Source organism: Solanum tuberosum, unplaced genomic scaffold (genome assembly GCF_000226075.1).
Source record: "Solanum tuberosum cultivar DM 1-3 516 R44 unplaced genomic scaffold, SolTub_3.0 scf00540, whole genome shotgun sequence".
In the NCBI taxonomy this organism is placed as follows: Eukaryota; Viridiplantae; Streptophyta; class Magnoliopsida; order Solanales; family Solanaceae; genus Solanum; species Solanum tuberosum.
This window is the reverse complement of record NW_006239457.1, coordinates 117,531-130,239: the sequence shown is the minus strand read 5'-3', so window position 1 is coordinate 130,239 and position 12,709 is coordinate 117,531. Positions and strand designations below refer to the sequence as shown.

The following is a 12,709-nucleotide window of genomic DNA, read 5'->3' as shown; positions in this document are numbered from 1 at the left end:
CTTTAAGTTTTATTTCATTCCAAAAAGAACAATATATTTTCTTAATATTTAATGACACTATCAATATATTAGTTTCGTTGGGTTTGGTTTATTTGACAAAAAAGTCCATATACTCTTTCTAAGGGTAGTTTTGAAACGTTGTGAAGTTCTTTCATATTTCTTAAATTTTGTGATCAGTCAAACTATATCACATAAATTGGGCTAGAGAAAGTACAATTTTTATGATAAAAAAAATTGTAAAATGTTTTTTTTTCAAAGTGAAAAATAATATTTGAAAATTTTTAGAGTTATTTTATTTAACTTATTCTGATCAATTTAAAGTGAAAAAATTTCATGGTGAAACTCCTGACAAACTATGTATGACCCACCCGACTTTTAACAGGTAGGGCATTAAATGATGGTAAAAATTACCTAAATACACAATTTATTTTATTATATTCTCTAAAGTTTTCTATCATTTAAAAAAATTACAAAAAAATCTACTCTCCTATTCTAGGATACATCACTTTACGCGATATATCAGTCGGATACATTACTTACGCCATATATCGGAACGTTAAGTGATGTATTCGAAACCGAAGACGCAATGTATCGAAACGTTGAGGGATGTATATGAAATCGGAACACGATGTATTAGAACGTTTTGGGGTGTATCCGAATTCCACCAAATTTAAGAAATTTTGTAATTTAAAAAAGAATAGCAATAGAACATAATTAGCTATTAAGTAAAATTCCCAAATGATTTTCATATGAGCTAATTTGGGGAACAATCCATTTTCATCTGTCATAGCCCAAATCAACCCGTAAAACCATGCCTAACAGATCATTAACTTATGATCCATTTTTTAACTCATCAATTTATTAACTCAACTCATCTTGACCCGTTCAATTTCCTCCCTTCTTACACCCATAGGAAGAAAAATCTCCCTGGCCTCAGTTGCAGGGCCTGCTGCCTTCCTATGTATGACTCTGCACTAATGAGAAAAAGATAGGAAGAATGAATGCCACTGAAAGCGAAATGCGAGTGAGTTGTCAAAAATAAGCAAACTTAAGTAGACAACTGAAGTATATCCAAACATTATTATGCGGATTCGTTTGATATGAGAGATAAATGAATAACTAATTTTAAAATAAATTTATTTTATGTTTGATTGTCATAAAAATTACAAAATAATTTATTTTTATTCCACATTAAAAATAAGATGATATCATATTAAAATTAATCTTGTGATAATTTGTTTCCGAACCAAACGAGCCGTCTTCCACTTCATAAAGCGCGTCAATAAAATGCCTGCCTGTTTCCCAATCAAAGAAAGCAGAATTTGTAGTTTTGTACTCACCAAATTCATCTCCCATAATTAGCTGAAAATAAAAGAAACATTTATTAGTGAAATTTTCGCCCATTATTTCATTTCAAAATAATTTATATTTTTTTGTTGTAACTCTAGAGACCTTAAAACTATAATTAAAAATTCCTTTGAGCAAATTTAAAATCTTATGATAGGGAATTTTTTTTAAAATTTCTTATCTGATATTTGATACCTATATTAGAGTCTTGATTAAATTAGGATTCATGTTGTGAAGTTTCATAATAAGGATATAACGCTTCTAACAAATGCGACTACATACCTTTAGAAACTCGAAACCAAAAATTATAATTAAAAATAAAAAAAAAAGTATTTGACTATTTATCACTCTACCACCGTCCTTGTTTAATGGTTGGTCGCTCAATGCACCTTATCATAGAATAGGAAGGATCTAAAATTCTAAATGGCACATAACTCATAGAAGAAGGTATCCAAACTAAAATTATCCATTGACAAAAACAAATACTCTATTTATTTTAATTTTATACAATTTTAAGAATTTATTTGTACATATTTAAAATTAAAAAATATAAATATTAATTAAATCCAAATTGAAAGATAGATTTATATATTACTTATTTAGATATTCAAGTCAAGAATTCTAGAACTAGTCAACATAAGTGTGTGAATAGTAGATCATTCTATTAGCTGTATGGCATGACAATGCCAATTTCCATCAGTACCTCCATTATCATTTATCATCATCATTATTATCATATCTACTACTATATACTATACTATACTATTTTATGCACTATATATCTATATACTTCCAACAAGAAATTATATCCCACAAATCAAACATTCTCAAAAAAGAATTATTAAAAATCTTCACAAAGAAATGCATACAAACACTTTGCTTCTCTCTATTTTCCTACTTTTCAGTGTAAGTTGTCATGTTAGTTTAAGTTATTTTTTGTCTTTTCATTTTCCCAAGTTAGATTACTACTCATTTCTTTATAAACTAAAGTTAGATTTATTTTTTTATTACTCACTCTATTTTTAAGTATGTGATAGTTTAGCCTTTTTATTTAGTCTTAAATAAGTATTGTCTTAAATAATCACGAAGACATTAATAGTGTTCTATTAATTTTACTTTTCTTTAAATAAAGAAAGTATTGCATAATGAGGAAACTACCTAATAGTTGCATCTTTATCAAGATAAAGTGTATTGGAGAAAATAATGCTTGCATTAGCTTGATGTATTATTAATATCTTGTTTGGTACATTTTTCTAATTTATGCATAACTAATACTTGTATTAGTAATACATTCTATTGTGTATTAAAGAGTGTATTACTAACACCATCTATTTCTATGCATTAGTAATGCAATGGGTTCTAATGCATGCATTAACATTATTAAAGACACAATTGCCCTCAAAAACTTTTTTTACATCATTTCCATTATATTTGTTGAGGGTATTTTTGTAAACAAATATTTTTTCTAAAAAAACTATGTAATGCATAATATTTTTAGTACACCAAACCAAACATTGCATAAAAAAAATCTTATCATAACTAATGCAAACATAATTAATACAAGCGTTACTAATGCAAGCATTACTAATACGTTATATTTTGCATTAGTCTTATACACTCTACCAAACGACCAAAATGCTCTTTATTTTTTAGAATGAGTAGTTTTCTTAAGAAGTACACAGAACTTAAAAACATCACTTATTTAAAAACATAGAGAATGTTTTATAAAATTGATTTTTTTTTATATATTTAAAACATTTCTGAACTTGGCATAAATTATTAGTTAGGTACTCGAATTATTAACGGGCTTAAAAATACTCATACACATGACTAACTAACTTATAGATACACCCTCGATCTGCCACATGACATAGCAAATAATTTCAAACTCTTGTAATAACATGAAACTCTTACTAAAAGGTCGAGAAAAATGTTGATAATATCACTAAACTTAGTAAGAATTCATGGATGTATTTCATTCATGTTGCAAGATTGAAAATGTATTTAAGTTTAGTTAGTGAAGTAAAGAAATGTTTTTAAAGCCGTTAATAATTCATGAATGAAACTAATAATTTGTTTCAAATTTAAGAGTATTTTTAATACTTTCTTTCGTATTTATAAATTACAATACCCTTTTAACATATTTGTATTTTATTCAGGTGATTGTGGCCGGAAACAGAGAAAACTCCGGCGACTCTGTAAACCCTTTTACACCAAAAGCTTATTCAATTCGTTACTGGAACAAACGAATTTCAAATAAATTACCAAAACCTTGGTTTCTTCTAAACAAAGCATCACCATTAAATGCTGCACAATTTGCAAAATACTCAAAGCTAGCAACAGGGGATCAAGAATCTCTGTCAAATGAAATTCAATCATTTTGCTCCTCTGCAAATCTGCTCTGTTTTCCTGATATTTCAACAAGTTTAGACAAACATGGCCAAGATACGCAATTTTCTTCATATACGAGCAAGAATTTCACCAATTATGGCAACAAATTGCCTGGTGGTTTTGATAGTTTCAAAAAATATGCTGAAAATGATAACCTTCCTGTGAATTCTTTCCGGCAATATAGCCGCGGTGGCGCTGGCCATGATGATATATTTTCTACTTACGCACCGAACGGGAATGTGATTGATCAAAGCTTCAACACTTATGGCACAGGTCAGTCAGAGTTAAGAATTTAAATTTGACGGGTTTAATCTTTAGATATTATGGTAATTTTAGTAATTGTGGTATCAAATAGGCGAGTTAGAACAAATTTGGGTGGATCAAATGAGTTAATAAATAAATGGTAATTGATATAACCAAAAGTGTCATAAGTCAATTGCATAATTATTATTATTAAGTTTAATTATTTTATTTTAACTTTATAAGTATCTAATAAAATTATTCTTTCATAATGTGTCGAATAAAAAATACTATCTTTTTCAAATACTTTCATAAGATTTTTTATAAGAATATTTGAATTACATATCAACTTAATATTTGATAGAATAAACTAATAAATAAGCGGATTCATTAGTATGTTATTGGTCCAATGGCTTAAAAGGACTCTTGGGAAGGGTTCAAATCCCTTCGGTCACCACTCACCATGTAGTTCTTTTTAGTATATTTTTTTAATTCGAAATGTCTCTAACTCACAAATTTCAAATTCTGAATCCATCTTTACTTCGCAGGCCTAGCTGCTTTTGGCGTTGGCCAGTTCAAGATCTATGGGCCCAACGTCAACGTACCTAATCTACGATTCACAACTTACTCAACCGAGGGAGTTGGTAGAAAGCAATCTTTTACGAGCTATTCGAAAGATACAAATTCAGGGAGCCAATCTTTCACAAGCTACGCAAGAAATGCTAACGGAGCAGTCAACGACTTCACCAGTTACGCTAATAACTCCAACGTAATAGGCTCAACATTTACCAACTATGGTGAATCAGAAAATGGTGGAGGCAACACGTTCAATTCGTATGGATCTAATGCAAATGTCCCGAAAAATACCTTCAAGAGTTATGGTTTATCAGGTAATGCTCCTTTCGAAACATTTATAAATTATCGAGATAAATCTAACGTTGGAGACGATAATTTTGTATCGTACGTCGATGATCCGAACAGTGGTAGAGCACATTTTCAGAATTATGGTCAGTCATTTGGTGAAGGATCCGATGGATTTAGTAAATATGGTTCTAAAATTACTGATGCACAAACTATTGGATTTGAGACTTATGGTGTCAACTCAACTTTTAATGAGTATGGAAAATCAATTCCAACATTTACTGATTACAAAAATAAAACAATTAATCAGATTTCATCTTTTTTGATGGGTAAAAATAACAAATGGATGGTTGAGCCAGGCAAATTTTTTAGAGAAAAAATGTTGAAAATTGGAACTATAATGCCAATGCCTGATATTCAAGACAAAATGCCAAAAAGATCTTTTTTGCCTAGAGTGATCGCATCGAAATTACCATTTTCTACTTCGAAAATCGGTAATTTAAAGAAAATTTTCCACGCGGGAAATGATTCTCAGATGGGGAAGATGATCGATGATGCATTGGTCGAGTGTGAAAGATCCCCGAGTGCTGGTGAAACAAAGAGGTGCGTCAGCTCAATTGAGGACATGATTGACTTTTCTACCTCGGTGTTAGGTCAAAATATCATAGTTCGGACAACTGAGAATATAAAAGGGTCAAAGGGAGATATTTTGATTGGATCAGTCAAAGGAATCAACGGTGGGAAAGTAACGAAATCGATATCTTGTCATCAAAGTTTGTTTCCGTATTTAGTTTATTATTGTCATTCGGTTCCAAAGGTTCGGGTTTATGAAGCGGATATATTGGATCCGAATTCCAAGGCTAAGATTAATCATGGTGTTGCCATTTGTCATGTGGATACGTCGACATGGGGAGCGAATCATGGAGCTTTTATGGCACTCGGGTCGGGACCCGGAAAGATTGAGGTTTGTCATTGGATCTTTGAAAATGATATGACTTGGACAATTGCTGATTGAAATGGATCTTCCAACATTCTTATTCGGGTCGGATCAATTCTGGTTCTTGCTCAGATTATCATTGTCCAATTTTAATGCATTTTGAGCTCTCTTTTATTTATTAGACTTGTAATGAACTTATTTTAATTACTACTATGGTAATTACCAAGGCCGGTTTGTTTATTATAATATAATTATAGTAATATATATATAGTCAAATCTTAATATATATATATATATAGACATTTGTCGATTAGATATCATATTAAGTTGTTATAAACAAAATTATGCAAAATTAAGAAGAGTATGAATATAAAAAAGATAAACATAAATAATGTTTGTCATAATACATAAACATGACCCTTAACTTGACGTCAGCTGGCAACTATGACCTTTAACTTTGAATGTGCACAAGTAGACACTTAAACTTGTATAAAATTGAACAAATAGACACATCCGTCCTACATGGCACATTGGCACCCTACTTGGAAATTTTGTGTCCTACGTGGCGTCCTACATGTATTATGCCATGTAGGACACGTGTGTCTACTTATTCAATTTTATACAAGTTTAAGTGTCTACTTGTGCATACTCAAAGTTGAAGGGCATAGTTGTCCGCTGAAGCCAAGTTAAGGGTCATGGTTATGTATTATGTCATAGTGTTTCTTCGTGAAATTATGACCATAACTGATGGAAATCATTCAAATACATTTTTTTAGATATTTGTATTTAAAATTTATTAAGTGCATGACATTAATGATGATTATCATACATATTCAAATATTTTATTTTATACATAGTATATTTCTTACAAAATATTAAGTATTACTGTTACACAATATTTGAGTACGGTTATGTAGAGGGACCATCTTATAAATAATGTACAACTACAAAGAATGTCATTGTTATTATAGGTAGACCCAGGGCGGACCCACCCTACACCTCTTTGCCGGAAACTTACATAGTATATAGAAGTCAAATTTTGATTTAATAATTATATATTAAAGTATTGACACTTCTTGACACAAGTGAAATGTTTAATCTAGTAATTAAGAAGATGTTAAAGTTACTTAAGGTTGTGTGCTTAGCCTTGTTGGCCTCATAATTAGAGTATTATTTTTATTTTTCTTACAACAACCATTGACACCCGTTCATCAAATGACATATAAAAAATTGGCTCCGGAGAAAATCATTCAATTATAATGAAATGTCGTTATGATAAATGATGAGCAACTTTCACATATAGTAAACACAAAATTCATATTTGTATGTTATAGCAAAGTTTGCATAATTGCGCTCCATAGCAAACATATATATGTATAATTTGCTATACATATACAAAAAAAGCAGTTGTATAATTCGTTATACATATACAAAGAAAGCAGTTGTATACAAAAGATCAATTGTATAATCTGTGTATGTATAAAGCGAGAAAGAGAGAAAGGCAAAAAAACTGGGTAGGAAAATATTTGTATTGTATAATTATAAGTGTATAGGACGAAGATATATGTATTTGCATGTGTATATACAATTTTCTCTCGCTTTATACAAACAGAAGTGCAATTTATACATTTCGTTTCTGTTTGTATAAAGTGAGAGAGGCGACTGAGCGAGCGAGATCTGGGAGAGGGGAAAGAGGGAACGAAAATATATGTATATATACAATTTTCTCTCGCTTTATACAAACAGAAGTGCAATTTATACATTTCGTTTCTGTTTGTATAAAGTGAGAGAAGCGTGTGAGCGAAGTTTGCTATATGGTACAATTAAATCAAAGTATATTTATAACATTTAATTTGAATTAATAGTTTGCTATTATATACAATTTTCCCATAAATGATTGATATATCGATGTTAAATATAATTACAAATGTAATGTTTGATTGCACAAGGTAATTACATAGTCAAATCAAAAGTGCTCATTTATAAAAACTTAAAAGGACTAAAATAACTCAGATGATATTTAAAGGGGCCATTTTAAATTTATTACCAAAGATAAGGACCATTTTTGTCATTTTCTCTCTCAACTTCTAATGATTATGTGGCAAGTGTTAGGTGGTCCTTACTACATTAGTACATTATATTCACATTGGACAAGTCATGGTCCAGCTTTTGTGGGCCAATAGCTATTTAAAAAATTATTTTGTATTAACTTCAAGTAGTTTATGAATAATTATGTAAGCTTTATTTTATAATTGAAGCTGAAGTTCGATTTGACAATATTAAGAAATATATATTGAGCATACTCTATGAAGCAATAATTCAATTCATGTGAGACGTTATGACAATTGCTATGTTCAAGGTTTGGTATTTAGAATAAAACGGATGGTCCAACTCTATTAAGTATTAATATATATATCATGTGAAGAAATTGAAATTCGAATCTAATTAAACTCTCGAACTAACTAATTCATAAGATGAAGATTGTTTAAAATCTTATTAGAAGACAATAACACATTGAAGGTATTGGATAGTAAAAACTAATAAAGGAACAATTCATCGGTAGGGTATACTTTAACGACACCAATTTCCTCTCTAGTAGTCTATCTACCGGAAAACTTATCTATGGATTAAAAAATGCATGAAGAAATCAATATCTAACAATGTGGACAATCAGTGGCAGAGCCACGTGTACTTGAGGGTGTCAATTGATTATTCTTTCGTTGAAAAATTATATTGTGTAGTTAGGTAAAGATATATATTTTTTATTTTATTTATTACATGTTTACTGATACCCCTTAACTTCTTAGTGAATTTAGTACTTCTTTATATTTTGACATTTCTTAATAAAAATTATAGTAGCTCCATCGTTGTGAACAATGTAATACATATAAAAGTATAATTCTATATGCTCCTTGTATTTTGGCTCATTATTCTTTTTGAAATGTAGTTTCCATTTTATAACTATTGTGGCATAATACTTGTAATACTATAGTCCAAAATTGTACTAGTATAATATTTTTATGGTGGTGAGTGTGTTTGGTTAAAGAGGTAAATGCATGATTGGTTAATGAGGATAACTTGTCTTCTTTTTCTTGTTTTCTTGTATTCTTTTTCTTGTTTTAGTCCCCTTGATGTGACTATAGGTATTCAAATCATGTGATTCAGAGGGTGTTTTGATCGGCTTAAAAGTAGATCAAATCTACTTTTAGTCAGATTTTTACTTCTGGAAGTGTTTGACAAATATAAACAATAACTTAAAATAAGTTAAGAAGTCTTTGGCAAAACAAAAAAATACTTAAATTAAGTTTAAAATGACTTGAGAAGTGTTTCATACAAATTCTTATTCTAGTTCATTTATCCTAGTTACCCGTTCTAATTCCGTATCAAGATCACGACTAATGTTTTCACTAGCCTCTAAACCATCACTAGTCAATTCTAGTGTATGTTGAGCATACTCAATCTTATTAAAAGTAAATTTATAAGATATAATTAGTATCGTGTATAGTCTAGGATTATATAAAGAAATATATAATTCAATTCATATGAGACATTATGACAGTCTCTACGCTCAGGATTATGTTGGATATTAAGAACAAAAATGATGGTTCGACTATATTAACATATGTATCATGAGAAGAAATTGAAATTTAGACATAATATAAACTCTAAAACTAAGTCATGAGATGAAGATTGTTTAAAATCTTATAAAAGATAGCACCATAAACACTTTTTGACACATCGAAAGTATTAAAGATAAACAAAGAAACAATTAATTGAAAAAATATACTTAACGGGCACAAATTTTCCCTCACAATGCTCTAGCTATAGGAAATCGATCAATGGATTAAAAAAAATTCATGAAGGAAGAAATCAAAATCTAACAATGTGGACAGTGAAATACACATAAAAATATCGAATATACTTCATGTCCCTTGTAATTTGGCCCATTATTCTTTTTGAAATATAGTTTCTATTTTATAACTATTGTGGAATAATCCAAGTAATACTATATTCCAAAACTGTACTAGTATAACAATATTTTATGGTGGTGAATGTGTTTGGTTAGAGATATAAAAGCATGATTGGTTAATGTGGATAACTTGTCTTCTTTTTCTTGTTTTTAGCCTTGATGTGACTAATAGGGATTCAAATCATGTGATTCAGTTTGGCTTGTTTGGTCGAGGAATAAGTTGTTTCACTTTCATTGTGGGATAAAAATAATATTATAATTTTTGGATAATTAATTTCTAAATAAGATTTTATAATTTATTCTAATCAAATATAAAATAAACTCATTATATAATTAATTTCAAAATTAGTTATCATTTATCCCTCATGTCAAACGAATACTTTGCAAGCAAAAAGATGCATACCATAAATTAAGTATATATGTCATTTGTGCCTCAATATTGAAAAATTGAATCAAACACATCATTTGTGGACTTTTTTTCTCCTTAAAAAGCTTATTTTAAACAACATAATTTTTCAAACATTATATTCCTCGATCTCTCACCAATCTTCTCATCTAGAATCTATAAGAAATCAAGTGCTCACTTATGTTCTTTAATTTATTCATAAACTATCATTTATAAAAATATTCTAAAATATTGGGGTTGGGAGTATTATAGTGAGAAAAACATTGAATGAGGTCAAAGTTGAAGCCAAAATGTTTTCTTCCATCCTACCTACTCCCTATGTCCCTAATTATTTGTTCAGTTTTTTTTAGTTGTCCTTAATTACTTGTCCATTTTGACAAATAAAGAAAAGACAACATTTTTTACTTATTATACCCTCAATTAATTACTTTGAAAAAGATAGAACTTGTTAAAAATCGTAAGTTTTTAATGCATCTACTTCATAATTAATAGGGATAAAATGGTAAACTCACTGTGTCAATAATTATTTTCTTAATAGGTGCGCCAATTCAAAAGTGGACAAGTAATTAGGGACACATGGAGTATAAATTAGGAAAGTCAACAAACTTGTGTTTTTCTTCTTTGAAATTCTTGTCTCTTTCACACTTCTTGTTTCTTATCTTTCAATCAGAACTAACCACTTAGGGGTCGTTTGGTAGGGAGTATTAGGAGAAATAGTCCAAGTATTATATGTGGTATTATTTAGTATTATGTTTGGTAGAAATTTTGGGTCTATGTATAATCAATTCATGGATTAGTTATACACCCTATATGGTATTATAGGGTGTATAACTAATACCTTCCATTTGGTGATATTAGTTCTAATACCATGGGACTAATCTAGGTAAAGACAAAAATACCCCCTCAAATCCTTTTAATCATTTTGTTTATTTTCTTATTTTTACGTTTTATATTTATACTAATAAATTTATTTAAATAAATTAGCTTACAAATTTTATTATTTAGATATAATTTTTTGTTTCTAAAATATGAGTTATTTAATCTATTTATTATTAATATAAAATATTATAATCCGACTAATATGCTAATGTTGATGTATGAATTTAAGAACAATTCATAAGTCAAATATTGCCTCTTAACGGAAGTCCATTAAACATTACACAAGTAGTCTAATACAAGAGCACATATATATATATAAAATATCTCAAGTATAAAAATAGTTTAATTTATTTTGCTATATTTTTTTATTTTTTTTATGATAAAGAGTTTTTTTTTAATTTATTGATACAAAACAAAATTCAATAAATTTTCTCTATAAATTATTATAGTTGTGTGACCTTTTGAGATATCAACTCCAATTTATTAAGATGACAATTATTTACTCTCAAATAATTTAAGTGAGAAAATAGTGAACATAACAATAAAAATTTTATTCTCCTAGCTAGTTAAAATGCTATAAAAAAATAATATTGTCCGTCAATTATCTACCTTGACCCAATTACATGAAATAGAAAATCCCATAATAACTCAAGGGTATAATTGGAAAGAATTTTTTTGTAGAGTTTTAAACCACACATAAAACTAGGTAAGAAACAATGAACCAAACACTTGATAAAATAATCTCTGCATTACTAATCCATGCATTACCAATCCCTGCATTACTAATCCTTGCATGATTGATCTTTGTACCAAACGACCCCCCAGTGTTACTGTATTAAGAAACTATATAATTCAAATGTATCCTTGGCCTCATGTATAATTTAGCTTGGGAAAAACTTCATTCGAGAGATCTTATTCAGCAAAAAAAGGAGAAAGAGATAAAGAAGAAACTTCTCGAATTCCCACAAATGGTTTGAATAAGCATTCCTGAGAGAGGGAATGTCGGATGAGCATTATTTGGCCTTCTTTCAGGAGTTGTAGATAGTATCACCTTTAACGGGTAGCTAGCAAAGAAAAGATCTAGCTAACTTATGAGTTATTTTGTTCAAACATCTAGGAATATATATATAAATCGACATGATCAAACATGGTTGAGACTTGAGAGCATTCACATATCTTCACACATCACTTTTATCTCCCATGACACAACCAACTCGTTTCTGGATCATATCAACAACATTTTTAGCGTCACAGAAAATCTTCACATTCTTCCATTCATTACTAATAGCACATTCAAGATTTTTCCCAACTTATTAAAACAAAATTTAATAAGTTGATTTATTTATTTTCCCAAAAAAATAAAGAAACTAATAAGTTGATTTTATTATTATTTTTTATTTAAGGGGACTTTGATTGCCCCATTTTAATGCATTAATTTGGGTTTCTTCTAAATTTCAGAATCCATTCTCTGTATCACTTCAATTTTTGGAGTAGACATCATTAGTCATTTGGCCCAATCAATTTATGTATCAACAACTATTTCCTCTTTTGCTCAATCTCACCCACAAAATAATCACAAAGCAAAACTTGAAAGATAATACTACTTACCCAAAACTCTATCAACTCAAAACAAGAATCTTTTGCAAATCATTTATTTTTCACACCATGAAAGTTTTTT

General features: G+C 29.2%; 1 protein-coding gene across 1 annotated transcript; it reads left to right on the top strand.

The window, feature by feature from the left end:
* Positions 1 to 2,164: 2,164 nt before the first annotated feature.
* On the top strand, positions 2,165 to 6,002 carry LOC102601364 (polygalacturonase-1 non-catalytic subunit beta-like). Its single transcript, XM_006365164.2, has 3 exons — positions 2,165 to 2,253; positions 3,507 to 4,011; positions 4,527 to 6,002. The coding sequence occupies exons 1-3, from the start codon at positions 2,209 to 2,211 to the stop codon at positions 5,852 to 5,854; spliced, it is 1,878 nt and encodes a 625-aa protein (XP_006365226.1). The 5' UTR covers positions 2,165 to 2,208; the 3' UTR covers positions 5,855 to 6,002.
* The last annotated feature ends 6,707 nt before the right edge of the window (positions 6,003 to 12,709 follow it).